The sequence below is a fragment of the Kogia breviceps genome, chromosome 10 (assembly GCF_026419965.1).
Source record: "Kogia breviceps isolate mKogBre1 chromosome 10, mKogBre1 haplotype 1, whole genome shotgun sequence".
NCBI classification, from domain to species: Eukaryota; Metazoa; Chordata; class Mammalia; order Artiodactyla; family Physeteridae; genus Kogia; species Kogia breviceps.
In genome coordinates this window covers 26,531,281-26,553,284 of record NC_081319.1, presented here as the reverse complement: position 1 = coordinate 26,553,284, position 22,004 = coordinate 26,531,281, and the positions used below count along the sequence as shown (strand labels likewise).

The 22,004-nt window shown below is 41.7% G+C and overlaps 1 protein-coding gene across 2 annotated transcripts in view; it reads left to right on the top strand.

Annotated features, from left to right (window-relative positions):
- SYNPR (synaptoporin) overlaps window positions 1-22,004 on the top strand; it is a 292,184-nt gene that overhangs the window by 238,114 nt on the left and 32,066 nt on the right. For both annotated transcript variants that reach the window (XM_059075792.2, XM_067043771.1), the window contains one exon: window positions 10,632-10,830. In XM_059075792.2, coding sequence (XP_058931775.1) covers window positions 10,632-10,830 — 199 coding nt within the window. The remainder of the gene's footprint in view (window positions 1-10,631; window positions 10,831-22,004) is intronic.

Sequence of the window (22,004 nt, the reverse complement as noted above, 5' to 3'; positions counted from 1 at the left end):
TCGTGATTCTTGCCGTATGTGACTTAGATCCAGTGCATGCACCTCTCTGAGTCTTGGTTTCCTCTGACACAGCAGGTGAGGCATCTCTTTCTACTCTTCTGCAAGGTAAGAGCAGGGTCAGCTTCCAGACAAATATCTCTTCTTAGGAATTTAATGAGATCTATCCCTTCTCTTTCTACTCTTTCTTCTTCCCTGCATCCCTTCCCTCTATCCCTCCTTTCTTCTTCATTTAACAAATACGTATGGGGGTCTTTACTGGGAACCAGATTTTCCCTGGTGCTCAGTCACAGAGAGGTAGCGAAAATATACCGGATCCCTGCTTTCATGCTACTTAGAGCGCCTAGGGGGAGAGACAAGCAGAACACAGGTTCACAAATAAGAAGGGAAGTTTCACACAGACAGTAGAGCAAACAACAAGATAAATTAAGCAGTGAAATGGGATAAAGTGAAAGAAAATGACTAGGGGATGGGACATGCACTTTGGATGGTCACGGGAGGCCTCTCAGAGGTGGTGACATTTGCACTGAAACCCAAATGAAGAGATGAAGCCGACTGTGGACAACGTGGAGGCCAGTTCAGAGGCCCTGGTGGGTGAGGGTAGTTGTGTTCGGGAAGAGAAAGTGGCAAGTGGGCCCGATGACAGCAAAGAAGGGGGCAAGACCCAGGTGATGTCGGTCCCCGTAGGCCACGATGAGGGCTTTGGATATGGCCCTGAGCGGGAGGGGAAGCCGTGAAGGAGAGCTTTATGCAGGGGAGTGACAGGCTCCTATTTATGTTTCTAAGAGATTTCTGGTTGCTGTGCAGAAAATGAATTCTTACCTGTCATGTTCCAGATGCAACTTGAAAAAAGTATGATTAATCCCCTGACACTGGCAAAGCATCGGAAACATGGGTGATATTATATCTGCTAACAAAGAAGAGCACTTTTTCCATGCTGAGCTGATAAATCTATTGAACAAACTGTGTTTAGTTAACTAAGGTGAACAGTGTTTCGTTGTGCCTCAGGCTTTTTTTTTTTTTTTTTTTTTTTCCAAAAATCGTTTGTGTACTTGTGGTAATATTCAATATTAACAACCGAAGAATTGGAAATTTACAATTCCATAGCCGCTTGACAGGGCAATAGCTTTTCAGTAGTTTAAAGGAGATTGCATTTTGTTCTATGTGTATAAACGATTTCTTATTATTTTATTACATTTTGGCAGATATATTGAATTTCCTACCCAGCAAGGGTTCTGTTAGTTTCCCTATCCTGAACATTCAATGAGGTCATTATTATGTGAAGGATGAAATGACAACAGGCAGCAGCAGAAAATGACCAAATAACTGCTTGATAGGGTGACTTTTTGACAGAGCAATATAGTAATAGAACACGTCATATTTCTAGGTCTCGGAATTCTGCTTTTTGAAAGCATTTGGATTTTTAAAATCAACTTTAGTAATTAGACTTAACACCTTGAATTTTGAGCATTGGAAACTGTTTGCAGTTCACCTAGTAGTAGTAGCTGTAATTGCCCATTGCATGCAAGCACTACAATAAATGCAATGTATTATATTATCTCATAATGTGAGCGAGCCCCATCCAATCAGTTGAAGGTCTGATGAGCAAAACCTGAGGTTTCTTGTGAAAAGAGGAATTGTGTCTTCGGACTGCAGGGCAGAAAGTCTAGTTGTCCAGGCTTTTGGACTCTCGTCTGTAGCATCAACTCTTATCTGATCGCCAGCCTGCTGGCTTGCCCTGTGCATTTCAGACTTGCCAGCCCCCACAGTCATGTGAGTAATTCCTTAAATCCCTTAAAATATCTATCCTATTAGTCCCCGGAGAACCCGGACTAATATACTCCTTTCCCCAGCAGCTCTGCTTCTAGAAATTTATCCAAAGAAAGCAATCATACAGATATCCAAAAATACACATTCAAGACATTGTTTTAATGGTTACAGATGAGAAACAATCAAAATTTTCACCTCTGGGGGATCGTTAAGAAAACTGTTGTGCAATGTGTGCTAATACAGAACATTCTACACAATATAATTTATATATCCTGTAGGTATATTATATGACTGTTAAGAATAAGCTAAATCCAAAAAAAAAAACACAAACAAACAAACAAACAAAAAAAAGGGGCTTCCCTGGTGGCGCGGTGGTTGGGAGTCCGCCTGCCGGTGCGGGGGGTGCGGGTTCGTGCCCCGGTCCGGGAGGATCCCACGTGCCGCGGAGCGGCTGGGCCCGTGAGCCATGGCCGCTGAGCCTGCGCGTCCGGAGCCTGTGCCCCGCGGCGGGAGAGGCCACGGCAGTGGGAGGCCCGCATACCACACACACAAAAAAAAACAAACAAACAAAGAATAAGCTAAATCTCCCTAAAAAATAAGGTATTTACTGGTCATATTGTTAGGTAATAAAGAGCAGATTAAAGAACCTGTTTGATTTCCATTTTTTAAGTTGTTAATACTGAATGAAATTATGAGGAACCTTACATTTTCCTCCTTTCATCATTTCTGTATTGGCTGAATTTTTACACATAGCCTATTTTGACTGTTAATGGATCAAATCAATTTGACCTAAAATCTAAACAAAACGTCAGCTCAGAGAGATTTCTGTGGCCCTCTCCCATGCGACCTGTGTGTGTTCTGAATGTCATAAATATCTTCTAGTCACACCCTTTAAATTGTTTATTCGTGAAGCATTTCTATACTAATGAAATAAAATGGACAGAGATAGGCAGTTGTCTGGACATTCAAGTGTAAAAAAAAACCTCTGGGACTTGTTTGTTTCATAATTCACTTGAGTACAGCACCACAGGCCAGAGAAGGCAAACAAGAGGGGGGAAAAAAGATTTTCCCTGAAATGTAAGATAATGACCTCATTATCTATTTTAATTTGACAATGTAGGGGCAGTCTGAGTTCCCTATGACTCAAATTCTATTTGAAGAAACTAAAATTAATAAATCACAGCTTACTGAGAATGGCAGTGCCTCTTTGCAAGTCATTATATGGGTTTCATAGAGTTTTTCTTCTTTCAGTCCTACTCCAGGCCATGTGCTGGCTTCCACTGATCCATTCCTTTTTTATCACCTGGGAGTCTTCCTTTGTACTTTGAAATGTTTATCTATATAAATGCAAACTTGCGGGGGGGAGGGATGAAATTTGAAAAGATCCTTCTAGCATAAGGCACTTTCAGTAAATTGTATAAATACCTTTGTGGCCCATGGAGATGACACGCACACACTGAGGGGAGAGCCGGCCACTTTCCAGCCTTGTCCTCATATGAACAAGCACAGTGAATTATGTAGAAAAGAGTAGTGTTTGCAGTAACCCTGATTACATTTTCCAATGTCTAGCTCAGTTCCCTCCACCTGATATTTATTATTACTCTCCCTGAGAAAACAACTATCTTCCCTAATGGTGAAGTGAAAGGCACAAAAAGTAATGGAAAGTTCCTCCCACGGAAACAGTAAGCTTTAGTACATTTAATACATGATCACACCAGGGAGAAATGCCCTTGTGTTTAAGAGCAGAAATGCATACAGCATTTTGTCTTTCCCTTAGTTTTGATTTCTTCTTCTAGTAAAATATTTTTAGTGAATACCTGATGTGCTTTTGTTGCAAGTCTCGGAGGTGAAGCTGGTTTTGACTCAACCAAGGTTAGGGCAAAACTATCTGGAAAAATGATTCTGGCTGCCTAGACAATTCCATTTACCTGAAAATAAGGGAGCTGGAAGTCAGGTCTCAGGTCTAGCAGACAGGAGTGTAGGTACCACCTCCAGGTCCACTGACCTTCCTGGGAACAAACAGCATCATTAAAATCCCTGAGGTGCTCCTAGAAGGATATTTGTGAACTGGATTGTTTTCTATTTCTGCTGTTTCTTTGACGTTGGCTAGAGCCTAGTAATGACCCCTTTTGTCAACAGAGGCATCCCAGGCAAACGGATCCTTATCCACTTACGGTCAGTGAGTCCTGTATCTCAGACAAAGTCTCTCCAGTCTTCTTTGCAAGATGAGGACTTCAGACTTGTGTCCAACTTTAGCAACCTGAGGGCAGATGCTGCAGCCTTCTCTCAGCTCTCACTGCAACCAGCATATTTCCCAAGACTCTTCTCAGTCCTTACCTGGTCCCCACCTTCTGCCTTGCCCACTCCAAGTAGATCCTCTACCTGAGGCTCTGAGAAGTGAGACACTCCCCAGATTTTGACCACAGCATATAAATATGCCTTATGGGGTGCCTGGTGGCATAAAGGAAAGCCGTGCTCTAACCAACGTGTGAGTCTTCAGAAACAGTTTGAAATTGCCCATAAGCCTGGGGAGCACGGACCCCACACGTTCAGACATTCAGCCCACGACCACCTGTTGAGAAACAAACAGAAGTGGAGAGATTAAGAGAGGGAGCCAACTATAAGAAGTCTCTCAGAAAAGGCAGCCGTGGTGTGGGAAGTCAGTAAATATGTGAGTGATGGAAACAATGAATAGCATTATATTTTTTTCATGCGGGAGGCTAAGAGTAAAAACTTTGGGCTTGGATAGGCTCTTTTCGAGCCCCTTGCTTCAAAAAGTTGTATTACCACTCTGTTCCTCACTTTCCTCACTGCTAAAAGAAGGGAAATCGTACCTACTTTATCAAGTTTGAAGGTTTAAGTGAGATAATACGTGACAACCTTTGGCATATGGTGCCTGGCCTAGTATGTGCTCCATAATGTTGTCAGTTGGTGATTAGCACCAGTGGTAGTAGAGGTGGACTCACTATCACTAATCCTAAGTAGTGTCGCCAAATGCCATGTCTCAGGTTCAGTAAGAAAACCCAGAGAAATGACAGTCGGAGGGGACTTGTCCTTTTCAACCTCCTAGACATAATCTCTACTCACATCATTCACAACTCATTGCCTTCCCACCTTAGCTTCTCTGGTGCCTGGCACGCAGTGCTCCATAAATCCCTCCTGAATGAACGAAGGACCTGAGCATAGTGGAGCTTGCCTTCTCTGCGCCTACTGGGTGATCTTCGATGATTCTTTTAAGATGTCTGAGCTCCAGCTTCCCCGTCTCTCAAATGGAGAAGGTTGCTGGGGGGAGAAAAATGAGATGTAGTGTGTGAAAGTGTGTGCAAACTCCCAGGATCTTGTAGTGATTTATGTTGTGAATCATACAGGCTGAGCGAGTAGGGGTGTCTGTGGGTGTGTAAATGCACACGCAAATGCACTTATTATACACACACACACACGACTAGCAAAGGAAAAGTCAATCTAAAACCAGACAAATACCAGTATTCCTACTGGGAAGAGAGAAAGAACTGGAAGAAGCAAGAAGGTTAGAGTCTTTATCAACTGGGGTCGAAAAGGATTGAAACAGGGGCTGTAGAAAATTATCTGGGGAAGAGAAACGTGCTCAGCACCACAACTGGCCAGTTGCCCCCGGTCCCCGCCTTGGCCACTTTAATCCTGGCCGTCAGAAATTCACTGGCAGGGCTTCCCTGGTGGCGCAGTGGTTGAGAATCCGCCTGCCGATGCAGGAAACGCGGGTTCGTGCCCCGGTCCGGGAGGATCCCACATGCCGCGGAGCGGCTGGGCCCGTGAGCCATGGCTGCTGAGCCTGCGCGTCCGGATCCTGTGCTCCGCGGCGGGAGAGGCCACAACAGTGAGAGGCCCGCATACCACCAAAAAAAAAAAAAAAGAAATTCACTGGCAGCAGCTTGCTCCCCAACACCCTAATGCTTCCCACATTAACTCCTGGGTGGGATCACCACCCTTGGGATGTGTCATTACTGTCTTGCACTGAACCACCCCCAGGTGTGCTGTTAGGAGCTTTAGTCCAATTTCCTTCCACACCCGGTGAAAGATATTGTCAACAACTTCAAAAGTCTTACTGCCAGATGCCCTTAATGGTACAGTGCTATCTGAAGATGAATTTGTGCTGCCTTTACCCCCCTTCTACAAAGAACCATGGACACTATGATGATCACAATTTCAGTATGTGAAGCAGTCAAGTTCGTTTGCCCTCTACTTGCTTCTAAAGGAAATGTTAGAATAACCCAGGACAAAATTTGGAAACTAGGAAGCTTTTAATGACTTCCTGTTGGCCGGCCTAAAGGGATTCAACTCCATCATTGCTAGGTACCTTAGGTACCTTGTACGAAGCCTAATTCACGTGCTTCGAGGTGGAAGCAGAACGAATGTTGGTTTAGAATCTTATTCAGTGTAAACTATCCATCTACCATTAGATTAGATGGCATGGGAAAGCTAGCTTAGTCGTTTTTATATAAACATTTGTCTGGAAATCTAAGGATGCTGTAACTTTTTTTTAACATCTTTATTGGAGTATAATTGCTTTACAATGGTGTGTTGGTTTCTGCTTTATAACAAAGTGAATCAGTTATACATATATCCCCATATCCTCTCCCTCTTGTGTCTCCCTCCCACCCTCCCTGTCCCACCCCTCTAGGTGGTCACAGAGCACTGAGCTGATCTCCCTGTGCTACGCGGCTGCTTCCCACTAGCTATCTATTTTACGTTTGATAGTATATAGAAGCAGAGAGGCAGGGATGTGCCATAGTTTCTAGTATCGGTCCTCCTAATCCGCTTGCATTCAGACTCACCTCTGCCCTCCACTACCACATGACCTCCAGCAAGCTCACTACCCACCTCCAGCCTCAGTTTCTTCATCTGTATAATGGTGACAGATAGTACCTACTTAAGAAAGTTGTTATGAGCATTAAGTGAGATATGAGCCAGTAAAGAAGCTAACACAATGCCTGGAGGTTGAAAAATGGTGGTGGTGTTGTCATAAATATTTTTATTAGTAAAGCAACACCAACTTGCTTAATATTTTTTCAAGCCACACAAACAGAATTAAAAACTATGGGTGCCCAGCAGTTCCTTTAGTTTAATTGAAGCAGGAGTGAAATGCTTCAAAGGCTGTGTTTAAGTGTTGGTAAAATTTTAAAAAGAAAAAAGAAGAACCTACTCTCACATGGAGGGATTTTTTGTGGATTGACACAATTCAGTAAAACCCAACAAAATTCAATTACCCCTTGATTGAGTCAGGCCAGCTGAGGAGGGAATTACACATTTGAAATCAACAGATTGGATTTTATCCTTTTGGAGGCTCAGCAATTGTTGCCTGACTAGTCCTTCAGAAGATCAGAGGTGGTCCCGTCAGTTTCCAGATTCCATCAGCCGACATGCTCTGTCTATACAGAACAGTTTTCCCCTTGTTTAGGTTCTAAATAAATGATATTTGCTTCCAAAGTTATTATAGCTGCAAAACACATGCTGACTCTAAAATCTCTCACTCCAAAATAAAGCATATATATTTATGCATATGTATGTAACTGTTACCTAAAAGAACCTTTCTGGTAAAATATATTTAGTAATAGATGCCATCCCATAGCACTCAAAATATTCAGTGATATGAATTATTATGCTCAGACCATTTTGAGCTGGTGTGCTGTTCCTTTATAAACGACCCCTATCCCCTTCCACAGAATAGATACCAGGTGTAGAGGAGCTTTACTTCTGTTTTCCCTCTTGCTCCTGATTTTACCCCATGTGGCTTGAGAGCTAAATACCAAGCAATAGATCACTGGTATTAATAAGCACGGCAAATTTGTTAGTGATTTTTTTTTTGCCTTGTGTCAATAAGCACCATTAACATTTACTGTAAATCAATGCAATAAGTTAGCAATGAGGAAAATGTTGAGATTCAGCTGACTGCATAGAAAAAAATTATTTTATTCTCCCCCTTCCTGCTGCTCTCAGAGTACACAAAAATTGCAGACCCAGTCTGTACGTGTGAGCTGAGGGAACTGGCGTTTGGAAGCGTTGCTGATCCTAACACCTGGAAAGCAAGTGTGCATGCTTCTAAATAGTTGCCACAGGTGACGTGGTCCTGCCTGCTATTTTTGTTTTACGTGTTGTTTATTATAAGAAAATCTTTCCAATCCTGGTCTTCAGGTAAAGATCCACTCCTAGGTATTTATCCAAAGAAAACAAAAACACTAAGTAGAAAGGATATGTGCACCCCTGTATTCACTGCATCATTATTTACAATAGCCAAGATATGGAAGCAACCTAAGTGCCCATTAATAGATAAAGGATAAAGACATATATATATAGAGAGAGAGGGAGAGGAATATTAGCCATAAAGAAGAATGAAATCTCGCCATTTTTGACAACATGCATGAACCTAAAGGGTATTATGCTTAGTGGAATAAGTCAGAGAAAGACAAATACTGTGTGATTTCACTTATACGTGGAATCTAAAACACAAAACAAATGATCAAACATAACAAAAGAGAAACAGAGTTATAGACACAGAGAACAAATACGTGATTACCAGAGGGAGGAGACTGGAGGGAGGAGAGAAATCGTTGAGGGAGATGAAGAGGTACAAACTTCCAGTTGCAAAATAAGTGAGTGACAGGTATGAAATGTACAGTGTGGGGAATATAGTCAATAACTATGTAATATCTTTGTGTTGTAATATCATAACTAGACTTATCATGGTGATGACTTTGAAATGTATAGAAACATCAAATCACTGTGTTGTGCAACGGGAACTAACATAGTGTCATAGGTCAATTATACTTCAAAAACAAACAAACTTATAGAAAAAAATCAGATTCGTGGGTACTGGGGGGGGTGGAGGTTGGGGGGGAGGACGAATTGCATGAAGACATTCAAAAGGTACAAATTTCCAGTTGTAAGATAAATAAGTACTAGGGATGTAATGTACAACATGATAAATATAACATACTATATGTTATATATGGAAGTTAAGAGAATAAATCCTAAAAGTTACCTTCACTAGGAAAAATTTAATAAGTTATAAAGACCCAAGTCTATAACCTGACCCACAAGACCCTGCAGTGAGAGTCTCTGGCTACTTTTCCATCTCATCCTCCATCACTCATCCTGTTTCCTGCCATATGCCAGATCCCTGGTCATATTTCATCTGTTCCCGTGTGCTGTGCTCCTTGCCTTTGCAGGATCTGGATACATGCTCTTTCATCTCTATTTTTTAACAGCTTTATTGAAATATAATTCACATACCATACAATTCATTCATTTAAAATGTATTATTGGGGCTTCCCTGGTGGCGCAGTGGTTGAGAGTCCGCCTGCCGATGCAGGGGACGCGGGTTCGTGCCCCGGTCCAGGAAGATTCCACGTGCTGCGGAGCAGCTGGGCCCGTGAGCTGTGGCCGCTGGGCCTGCGCGTCCGGAGCCTGTGCTCCGCAACGGGAGAGGCCACAACAGTGAGAGGCCCGCGTACCGCAAAAAAAAAAAAGGGGGGGAAGGGGCAATAAAATGCCTACATCATAGGGCTGCTGTGAGCATTAAGTGAAACAATACATATAAAACACAGTATCTAGCACATAAATGCTGCAGTATGTTAGTTGCTATTAGTATTACTATTTTATCATTTTGTCATTATCCAAATTGTAAGAGAATGTACACAAAAAATATATTTTAAAGGAATCAAGTTTTGCTGAGTAAGAGAAATACTTCTTAAGCATAAGTTGGGAATTTATCGTGTTCGTCAATGGTTTTATCATCATTGTTGGTTTTGTAGATAATTTTCCAGGTGTTCCTTTACTGATATCACTAAGCCTCATCCATGTCTATTTCCAAGTGCCTCCCTAATACTCAAGGAATAATTTAGTCCTTTCTGAAGAAGCAGAATTTTGGCTCCTATATTGAATTACAGATCACCACCCAGTTCACAACATGAGCTATGTACTAGATATAACACATCTTCCATAGGTGTCATTTATTGAGCAGAATGTACTGCCCTCCAAAATCGTATTTTTCTCTATTAAGTAATATATTGGGCCTGGATGCTGTCCTGATAGAACTTATTCTCTAACAGAAGTTCTCAAAGTTCAGTCAAACTAGGGAGTATCAGTCATCTTACAGAATCAAGAATGTTTGTTCACTTATCCAAGTCCTGTTTACTGAGTGTCTAACAAGGCATTCAGGCATTCAGGATTTACAGAGAAGAAGAAAGTCAAGATCCCAAATCAAGTGGAGACAGAAAAAAAAAAACAAAAAACCCAAGTAATTAAATACATTACCAAGGAAGTGTGGTTGGTGATGAGTGCTATGAATGACCTTGAACAGGGAGGTGTGATAGAAATGTCTAAGGGAAAAGAACTAATTTAGATTAATAGTCAGGAGAAGGCTTTCCCAGGAGATGACATTTTGAGCTGTCACCTGAATGCCACGAAGGAACCAGCCATGGGCAATGTCAGGAGACAGAGTGATTGAGGAAAAGGGAACAGTCAGTGAAAAGACCCTAAGCCAGGACCTGGTGGGTCACGTTTAGGAGTTAGGGTGTGAGTCCAAGTATAATGGGAAACCACTGGAGAACTTAAGGGGGAGGATGTCATAGTCTAATGCATCATCATGTCATGATCACTGCCCCCCACTCCCCTCTCTCCAAAGTGACTAGCTACTGTGAAACCTAATGGCATGATGTTTAACTGCAGTATCTGCTTCCATGAGTCCAGCTACAATCTCTGTAATTTCTCTAATGAACTTGTCACAGAGGCATGCCATGAAGGTCCCAAATCACATCTCATTTATGGCATCGAGTTTTCGCTCCATAGCATTTTAACGATTCTCCTCTCTGTTATCTCTGGTACTTCAGGTTACACCAGGTGACGTTTGAGGTGCCCACCTGCGAGGGGAAGGAATTGCAGAAGGTGGCCCTGATTGGCGACTCCTCATCTTCGGCAGAGTTCTTTGTCACCGTGGCTGTCTTTGCCTTCCTCTACTCCTTGGCCGCCACTGTCGTTTACATTTTCTTCCAGAACAAGTATCGAGAAAACAACCGGGGTCCACTCATCGTAAGTGGTTTGCTTTATGAAATAACTTTTTCCTGTCCCTTCTGATTTCTTTTTTCCAGTGCTTAAAGGCTTTGAAGTTACCTGAGCCCTCAGAGCAGGTATTTGAAGGGCAATCACATTCTTTTTCATCCAGATCTCTTAGATCTAAAACGAAAACATGACGCCTGTCATTCTTTTGTGCCCCTGCGCTGGAGGAGTATTGTAAGAGTTGCTAGAAACTCCTCTGCAATAAATGCTTGGAAATCTCATGAGATCAAGGAAAGAGTAGTGAGGCTTGCTGCAGATTTATTTATAATTCCAGTATTATGGAGTTAGTCGACCATTTTTTCTCACTGGTTGTTTAGACAATGTGACTTGTACTTACTGAAATGTGTTATTCCTTTGGTATATGATAGACTGGTCATAGAATGGTTTCGTTTGAAATGGAGTTCTCTGTCTCTGAATCTCTCTCTCTCACTCTCTCTCTCTCTACCTCTATCTTATCTCTTTCCACCACCAACCCTCCCCCACTTTCTTTTTCCTTACACAATGGTTCAAGGACTCACCTGGTGAAACCAGTCTAGCTCAGCATGTCCAAATGGGGACACACAGACACCTAGGGGAACACAACTCTCAGAGAGGTACATAAGCGTGGATAACTTTAAGGAAATTCATTTAAAATTTTTCAGCTTTCTCATGTACATTTGCCTAAAACTTATCTTACTGCGAATGCCCTGCTTCTGAAAATATGTTACTTCTTCTTTCTTAATCACCTATTCCCCTTTGATAAAGTAAAAGCATCCTTCTTTTCCATCCCCATACACGGGATATTGCTAGGTTGTGAAGCCTTGGAGGCACTAAAAAAAAGGACCATTTGAAATATCGGTGTTGGTATTGACAAAAGTGAGTTACTCAAATGGCTGGGTAGTGTATCCTTTTGCATCTAAGGAGGTTTCCAATTTTTTCCTTTCAATAGAATAGAAATTCCTAATCTACGTCAGCTGATAGATCATTAAAAAGTAATTTTTGATGACAGATCACTCTGTGGTCTGGGACATATTACTCAGAAGGAATTCAGAGAAATTAATGGATCACTATAACAAAACCCCATCCATTCTCATCTACTCATTTCTGTGAGCAAACCTTCTCAACACATCTGTACAACGAGAAATGGAAATAGAATTTATGCTGAAGCAAGTCCCATGTTAGAAGTAAGTAATATTTGTCCCTCGAAAGTACATCAGCTAATTGAAGAAAAAACAGTCCCATACATTTCTAATAAAAATGTTACTTTTAAAATTTAATAATTATTAACATTTATAATATATTTATGTTGTTTGGGACAATTGTGCATTAATAATATTTTTAATGATTACCCATCTCAAAAGAAAAATTTTTGATACTTAAAGCATTAGGGTCATGGGTAATCAAAGAGTAATTTTAATTTATATACATATTTTTGTTGCAAAGAAATGTAACAGGGTGATCAATAAAATGCTTTCCAGTGTAAAAAAATGTTATATGAGGCTATGATTCGGTGGGGGAAGTATAATGGAGACAAGTTCAAGGAGAACAAAAAGAACATGTAAAGTTTCTGTTAATGAGGAATTTGTTTAATAATTTCTAAATGGGTAATAGAGAGTATCAAATAACAATTCCATTAAATTCATCTAAAAATTGATACAATGGGATATATTTTTAAATATCAATACTTATGCCCAACATTACACTCTTGCAACTGTTTAGACTTTTAATAAAAACAAAATTATATGTCAACTTTATACGAATAGGCACACAGGTTTTACAAATTCTTTTAGGGAGTATGTGAGTGAAATAAATTTTACAGATCTCTAGTCTAATCTATATATTATAGAGACCAGAAACTTAAAATCAACATGTTTTGAAGGGTAGCTGGGAGAAACCCTTATTTGTAAAATGTCATAATTAAGTTTGAAGGGACTGGGGAAAGATCTGTTTTATAGCACTTCAGTATGTTATTGTGGAAAAAGAAGAGTCAATCAGCAGAACTTGAACCTTTGTTTTTGTTTTTTTGCGGTACGTGGGCCTCTCCCTGTCGCGGCCTCTCCCGCTGCGGAGCACAGGCTCCGGACGCGAAGGCTCAGCGGCCATGGCTCATGGGCCCAGCCGCTGCGCGGCACGTCGGATCTTCCCGGACCGGGGCACGAACCCGCGTCCCCTGCATCGGCAGGCGGACTCCCAACCACTGCGCCACCAGGGAAACCCTGAACCTTTGGACAGATGTCTTTTTTAAATTTTCCCTCCCAAATTGGAGCTCCTGGTCTTAATGGTTTTAAAATATCTTTAACAGTATCACCTACCTTGGGGTTAACCCTCGCATGATGTGCAGATAGATACATCAAAGAGGTTGAGATACGTGTGTGTGTGTGTGTGTGTGTGTGTACTATAAAACTGACATGTGTGCATCCATCCCTGGATACATGTAGACACTCTCATAGAATTCTAAAGTCTGAGGAAATACTCTGATTTCCAGAGAGAAGAAACTGACTCAGTTAGTTTGCCTGTAAAGTGGGAAAAGCTCTATTTTGTTATATAAAACTACATTCTCCTCATAAGAAGTAATCTTGTGAGGCTATGTCATCTCTGGGTAAATAGTCTTTCCCACCAAGCAGGATATAATGAAATCCTGAATTGTGTACAACACTGGGTAGGTTTTGTTTTATTACATCGTGGAAGAAGGGGAGGAGCGGGGAGTTAATTCTAGTAATAAAAAGGGAAAGGCTCCTAGTTGAGACTTCAGTGATATTAAAAAGCTAATGTGCTCATTACTTAGCAGATAAAAGTTAATTTAAAAGCAAGCCCGGGGGGCTTCCCTGGTGGCGCAGTGGTTGAGAGCCCACCTGCCGATGCAGGGCACACGGGTTCGTGCCCCGGTCCGGGAAGATCCCATATGCCGCGGAACGGCTGGGCCCATGAGCCATGGCCGCTGAGCCTGCGCGTCCGGAGCCTGCGCTCCATAACGGGAGAGGCCACAACAGTGAGAGGCCCGTGTACTGCAGAGAAAAAAAAAAAAAAAAGGCTTCCCTGGTGGCGCAGTGGTTGAGAGTCCGCCTGACGATGCAGGGGACACGGGTTCGTGCCCCGGTCCGGGAAGATCCCACATGCCGCGGAGCGGCTGGGCCCGTGAGCCTTGGCCACTGGGCCTACGCGTCCGGAGCCTGTGCTCCGCAGCGGGAGAGGCCACAGCAGTGAGAGGCCCGCGTACTGAAAAAAAAAAAAAAAAACAGCGAGCCCGAATCCTAAGAGTCACAGAAACAGAATGAATGTAGAGGATCAGTATGACACCATTGCAACTGCAAATGACAAGCCTTTCCAGTTCTAATTCCACCGCAATGGGGCCGTGACTGGAGAAGGAGGGGTGGGCTATGGTACCCACCCTTAACTGTGAGTTAGCAGGTTAAGGCCAATCCACAGTGTGAGTAAGATCTCAAGAAGGTGGTTCATACCTAAGAAAACCTTCAAATTCTAAACTAACAGTAATTGTACTTTTTTAAAGCCAAGCCTATTTATTCAGAAAGATGGCTACTGATCATTACCTGTTCTCTCTGTTCCTGTCACTAACTATTCTTTTGTTACTGTTGCTTTGGTTTTTTTTTACAAAACCCACATTTTTCCCTTTATTCTGTAGTTCGGGATTCTCTATAATCCTCTAGGACATGACAGGATACATCATGCACAGATAAAATCAACGTGGAGGAAAGTGATGAGGATGGTGATGGTGTTGATAATAGTAACAACAATAATACCTGCTGGTATTGATAGAGTTTCTTACTCTGTGTGGAGTTGATTTAATACAACAACCGTAGCTTGTATTGTTATACACTTTTATAGGTGAGGAAAGGGAGGCTCAAAGTTACCCAATTAACTCTCCCAGGTCACATTACTAATAGTCAGAGGGTAGAGTTTGAAGCCAGGTCTCTCCAAATCCAGGGCCCAAATTCGTAACTACCATGCAAGAGGGTCCAAAATCCTGATAGGCAATGTGCTACAAATTTGGAGGGGCATAGGTGGGTAGGACAAATTGTTTTATACACCTGGACAGCTCCTGTTATTTTCTTGCTCAGGATGTAGAGAAGCCAAACCCTAGAACCCCTAGACTTTTCTGCTTATTTGACTGTCATAGAGGATTTTTAAAAATTTGCCTTCAGAATCCATTTGGAGCTATAGAATGGCTGCCATGAATCTATGATGCTAGGATAATTAGAGGGTTCTGCCGTTTATCTCTGTTGCACGTGAAGGATGTCAGTGATAGAAAACAGGCTTTAAACATGCCCAAGATCAATGGCTATTATAAATCAGAGATTACCAGGACTGATTACTACATATTTGTAAGCAGTCGTGAGCAATTTCAGGCAGGCTGGAGCCAATGGCTATTATCAATGGCTGTTTTTTAAGGTATCTTTCTCTACTGAATATGCTTGACAAGGTTGCCCACCTTTAAGTGAAAATGAGAATCTGCATGTCTTTAGAAGTAACATAATTGTTAATGATGCTGAATGACACAATAGTGAGAAAATCAGGCCAAAAGAATCAGCCAGCTACTGTACGTCACTACAGTGAGTGCCTTCTCATACAGATGAATAAATATCTTTCTCAGAAAGCAGAAGTGGCCACCTGAATGGTACATGATTGTGGAATTGAAATGTCACCTCTGGTTATATCATTCTGTCATGTTCCTTAGAGTACAGTTTTAAAGCCAAATCTCCTGCCTAGATTTCTGAGACAGGATGTTCTGAACCGTTTTCAGATCTCATGTCAAATAGTGACGATGTGAGGCTTTAGGGTTTTTTTTTTTTTAATATTAATGTAAAGTAGTTTAAAAAAATATCTTACAGAGCTGACAAAGTGCTCTCAGAATGAGTATCTAATAAACACCGTCCCACATTTTGGTGAATCCTTCTCACGAGAGATTTGGTTTAAAGTAACTACTCTAAATGTCAAGTAGAATCAATATTCACTTTAAGATTTTGTGGGAAAGGAAGGGGCTGTGTTGTTGAAGCTCTCCTTTTCCCATAAAGGAGACCAGCTTGACCAGAAGCAGTTTATGGGACTGGAAGTGTTTACCCATTGCGGTCATGCGGTGGTACCATGGCTCACATTTGTTTTATGCCCGATGCATTCCTAATATTTTCATATTTCCCATCCAGCCTCAAAACAATCCTGAGAGAGACGTGGAGCGATTACAATCAGCCTCATTCTACAAATTCACTGTGACTCCTCTTTATCAAGCACCAGGCATGGGAAAATGAATCCCTGGGAGATTAGGGACCTTGCCTGTGGTCAAGGAAGTTAATGGCAGAACAAGGACTCAGACTCTTAGGCCAGTGATCTTGAGGGTAGTGGCTAAACTTTGGGGTCTTGGATTTTAATCCCCTTGTATGACCTGTTATTTAACAGTTGGAAGCCTACAACTTCATCTACAGAATGACGCTAATAATAATACATATGTCACAAGGCTGCTGTAAGAAAAGGAAGAGTTAATGCCTACAAAGCGCTTTGCACAGGGAGAGGCACACCAGCAACTGATGGATTGATGGTATCTAGTTGTAGCCCTGTTGTTATCCTCAGGTAAATGTTTCTCCTGCCCATTACTAGGTAGTACCTTAACCCCCTAAAGAGGAATTGCAGGCGCCTTCCTTTAATTGCCTGCAGCCCTCACAATCTTACTCTCGTCCAGTCCCCTTACCCCAGGCACTTTCTTCCCTAGCCCCCCACCCGCTGCCAAGTCCCACACGATCAAGCTTGACTCAGGACTACTTCTAAGATCGCAATTGCTAGGTTGAGCCTTCCAGTTAACCTTTCTGTTTCTGGAACCCTGCTCTGTGAGATGATTGGAAGGTGGATTTTTAACCCCCTAACAAAATAAGGCTTCCCATTGTCAAGTAGGGGCTGAGGCCATCACTGAGAGGAGAACAGGAGGCAGGCACAGAGCTGGATGCTCAGAGAATCCAACGCATGTTCCTACTCTCAACTGCATCTTTCTTGGCTCTCATTAGAGATGGAAATCAGAATTGCAGTCTCTGAGCTATTCAGAAACTGCTGAGAAGCCCCTCTCTCGCCTCTCCTCTTCTCTCTCCTCCCCTTCCTCACCCCTTTTCCCTCTTTTCTTCTCTTTCTTCCCTCTCTCTTCCTTCTTCTCTCATGTTAGTTATACTTCATGTCTAAGTGTATTTCACTTAAATTGTATCTTCAACAGGCCAAGCAATGTGTGCATATGGGTGAACTAAAAGCATCCAGCCTGATGAGGAAAATTATTTAATAATTATGACTCTCCTACAAATGACCTGCTAGAGGTTATATAGATGGGCTTTGGTGACCTACCTGAAGGAGGAAGTGAACCTCCACCCGGAAGCCAAGGCACTCCCTCCCCAGGTGGGCTGGGCTAATAGTAAAGACAACTTCACAGCATGTGGTGGATGATGAGAGGATAAACGGAGGAGATTATTTTGAAATTCTGCCCCAAGTATAATGTATTTGGTGCAAAAAAAGAATAACATCATTTGAAGCCTCCGAAATGTGTGTCTTGTTAGGGGTAGGCACACCTGTCAGAATCTGACATTCTGGCTGGTGGGGTGTGTGTGTGTGTGTGTGTGTGTGTGTGTGTGTGTGTGTGTGTGTGTGTGTGTGTGTGTGTGTGTGTAATTTCCACTTCCCACTCTTTGAACCAAGAAGTGTTGGCAGTACAAAAGGGCATGGACCTAAAAAGAAACGAAATTGAGTTTTTTGTAGTGAGGTGGATGGACCTAGAGTCTGTCATACAGTGTGAATTAAGTCAGAAAGAGAAAAACAGATACCGTATGCTAACACATATATATGGAATCTAAGGGAAAAAAAAAAGGTCATGAAGAACCTAGGGGTAAGACAGGAATGGAGGTGCAGACCTACTAGAGAATGGACTTGAGGATGTGGGGAGGGGGAAGGGTAAGCTGTGACAAAGTGAGAGAGTGGCATGGACATATCTACACTACCAAATGTAGAATAGATAGCTAGTGGGAAACAGCCGCATGGCACAGGGAGATCAGCTCAGTGCTTTGTGACCACTTAGAGGGGTGGGATAGGGAGGGTGGGAGGGAGGGAGACACAAGAGGGAAGAGATACAGGAACATATGTATATGTATAACTGATTCACTTTGTTATAAAGCAGAAACACACCATTTACACACCATTGTAAAGCAATTATACTCCAATAAAGATGCTAAAAAAAAAAGGGGGGGGCATGGACCTAACCTTACGTGAACTGTTAATCTAAACTGCTATATATTTTGCATCAACAAATACATCGTTCCAGAATCGGCACCACAGATGAAGGCAAATAAATTAATCCACTTTAAATGTTCCCAGCACCACGTCTACACGTTTGATCAGATTTTACATCCTCAGCTCTTTTCCAGCTTTCTTATGATTATCAGATTCTTAATTACCGTTTAGATGAGGGTTAATTCCCACTGTATTTGGAACCACATTTCTCCAATTAACTAGTTAAACAAAGAGATGAGCTGTAGTCCGATGGCCTTAATAAAAGCAGTGAACCGCTTATGGAATTAGTGTGATTCCTCAGGGGCCCAGAGCTCTTCCTGTCCTGTGTTGGAGCCAGTGCCTTCAGAGGGCTAGTAGAGAGTGTTTGTCCAAACTCCATCCATTTTTGTCAGATTTCCTCTCATTCCAGGGAACTCATCATTCAATGAGAAAAACCAGAACCTAATGGAAATTTGGCAAAGTCCCAAATGTGTTTCCTTTTTGATTATAAGACTAAGCTCTTCTTTGGATTCAAGAGTAATGATCAAGGCTGTCTAAGTCCTGCTGGGTCCCAGGCCCTGTGCTAGGCGCCAAGGACACACTGCAGAGTAAGACCTAGCTGCTGGCCTCAAGTCCCCTGCTTTATTCCTATTACCCTTGAAGGCCAAATCTGTCATGGGAAGACAGTAGGGCACCAGTGGTTAAGAATTCAGGCTCTGTACCCATACTGCTTGTGTCCAAATATCAGCACCACTGTTTGTCACCTGTGTGACTTTGGACGGGTTATAGAAGCTCTCTGTACTTGTATTTCTTCACCTGTGAAATAGAGATAACAATGGTTCCCAACCTGTAAAGTCCTCGATCAGATTAAATGAGTTATGGCACACAAAGCAATTAGAACAGGAGCAAGTGCTCATGAATGCAAGCCATTATTTTCCATCATGTAGCCTGGTGTCCATACTGTGCTGTCCATGCAACTCGAGTTTACTACATTTCAGTGGACTGATTGGCTAAAAAACAAAGTGGATAAATACGAACTCCACTGACTCTCATCTTGAGAAATGCTTTGGAAGGCTTCTTGTTGTACTGTTGACATCAAACACTCATATATTATTTTTGTTGTTTTTTAGAGCTTCCAAATTCAGTATAAGCTGCTGTCATTAGAGACAGATGCAGTCAGCCCTAAGATGGGGTCACTGTCCCCATCACTCAGTTCCCCTCCCTTCAGCTCTCCCACCCTCATCCTGGCACTCAGATCTCATATTTTAGGGAAAGAGGGGAAAGAACACAGTTGCATTAAATAAGCCAGGCTCCAGAGAACAGGATCTTGAATCCCTTGTCAGTTGGCAAGTCTGAAAATAGCAGCAGAGTGTGAAGAGCAAAGTGGTGTAACAGGTAGAAACTTGGAAAATTTGATTGTTTGGGGGCATCCAACTGAGAAACTAGATTCAGACTTTTACCCTCCTCCTATCATATTTTGAAAGTGGTGAAATATCGCCCACCTCACCCTGCCCCCATGATGGCAAAAATATCCTTACTCTTTGCTAAGTTTATTTCTTTGATTCCAGAACAAGCAGACACTCACACATGCAGCTTGGATTCACTGGGGCTTTCAGCAGTTGAATAATGTCTTGCGCTAATACCCATGGTTCATTAAACTTTCAAATAATTGGCACAAGGTCCAGAGCTTGGACTTTTTGCAGCCCTCTTAGCTCTTTCTCCCAGCTGGGCATCTTCATTTCCATTGCTTATTAGCAGGACTCTAATCAAAGCCAGAGCCGTGCAAGGGAGAGCTTCAAACCTTGCCCAGGGAACAGAAAAGAATGTGACTTAAGGTAATACTGGCTTGGATTCCTTATGAGGGACATGGTTAATTGAAGATACCTGAGAGCTCGGCCAAGCTGTGATCTCCTCTTCACTCAAACACCTACTTATCTGAGACCTGCAACTTGGAATCTGTCTCTAAGTTATTCTGGAATGTCTAAGAAAGATCTAATTGATTCATATACTGCCTCAAGAACACCTAAGCCTGAATTTCAGTGACTTTTATTTATAGCTTTGTGGGTCTACTACCCAATTGACTAGCCACCCCTGTAGGCAGAAAAGTATGTAGATATTGACAACCTAGAAATTACAAGAGAAAAAAAAAAAAAAAAAACAGAAATTATTACAATGGAAAAAGAACTTAGAAAAATTGCAGTTGAGGCTAAGGAAAAGAAGGCTAAAATGCCACTGTTTGACCTGCCATTTACTCTTGAGCACTTTCCACAGGCCAGAAATTAAATTAGATAGTAGTTACCTCATTTAATTCTCCAAACATCTTTAAGGCGGGTATTATTGTGCTCATCTTACAGATGCTGGATCAGATTTACAGAGGTTAAGTAACTTGTACTGTGATGCACAGAGAGTGAGGCTTCAGAGACACATTCTTCATCATGGTACTCTGCTGCCACCCCATTTTTATCTGGAAGTATGAAAATGAAATCCAAGAATGTCTATCAGCCTATTCAGCATCCCCTATGTGCAAGACATATGGGGCCTGCAGTGGCATGAAATATACAAACACTGTGCTGCAACTGACAGTCAAGTCAATAAGGCAGGACAAAGACACATCATGATAAAAGAACAAGAGAAGTGTGTTTTACTAGTGCTGGTGATAGAGACATCATGTAGGAATTAATGGGAAGCAGCAAGTGCCATTTATTGGCTTGAGTGGTCAAAGAAGGTTTATGGAGTCTGTGAGACTTGACAAAGAGTAGAGACAAGCTAGATGGAGGGGATGGCTTTTTGACTAGGGGAACGGCTTGAGCAAGAATGTAGAGGGAAATAATATAATAGTAGACATTTTTGTTGGCCTGCCACCTTCCTTCGTAGACTCATATAGTCCTACTGAACTATCAGTCATGGTGCCTCACCCAATAACATAAAATGGTCAGATGACTCAAGCCAGGCAGTCAGAGTCTCCTCTGGAATTTATCTATGGAGTGAAGTTCTTCCTCTGGAATTGTGAGGCTAGGAAGATGTGAGTTTAGTTGATAGTGGTCACACTGCCCACAATGTAGAAGGAATCTGTGAAAAGAATAAAGCTGAGCAGAGATAAGCAGATCCTAGATATGGAGAGAAAAAAAGGTAGAGAGAGAGACAGAGTGACTTGACCAAAACCAAAAATGAACACCTGGATTTAGCTATACCTGAAGCCAGACTATCCATTTTTGTAAGTTACTGAATTTCCCTTTGTGCTTGCTAGTTTGGGGTTTCTCATACTTGCCAAATGAAATAATCTTGACCTGTACATAATTTCTGCCTCCTCTATAAAAAAAGTTATAAGAACCCATATGTAAAAAGATATTTGCTAAGATTAAATAACAAATGTCTAATATGATGGTTAGGTGCTAAGCACATAGTAGATGCTTAAAAACAGTTTATTTATTCATAGGACCAAGAAAGAATAAGATTCAATATTCATTATTATTTAACTCTAGTTCTTTCCATTTGTAATGGCTGCATAATATTCCATTGTCACGAGATAATATGAACTATTTAACCAGCCTCTCATTGTTGGATTTTTAATTTTGCGTGGTTTTGAATTTTTCTCTCTCTTCAGCAATGCTGTGATGATCAGCCTTGTGCTTCAATCTAGACATGTATTTTAAATCATTTCTTTAGGATTAAAAACTCAGAAATCGATTGTTCTCTTGATTTTTATAGAAGTTTCTATTTTAAGTTCATATAAAATATATCCCTAACAAATTACCTCTGATCTGAATGAAAAATTTGGATTCCAGATTTTGATTCTACCATAGACCCTTCAATCTTACACTGTTGGAGAAGAGCTCTTCCAAAAACAATCTGCAAAGAGAATATTTTCTTCTGAGGAAGAAAAAATAAAACCACTTGCTCTAAGGAGGCTGCCACTGAAA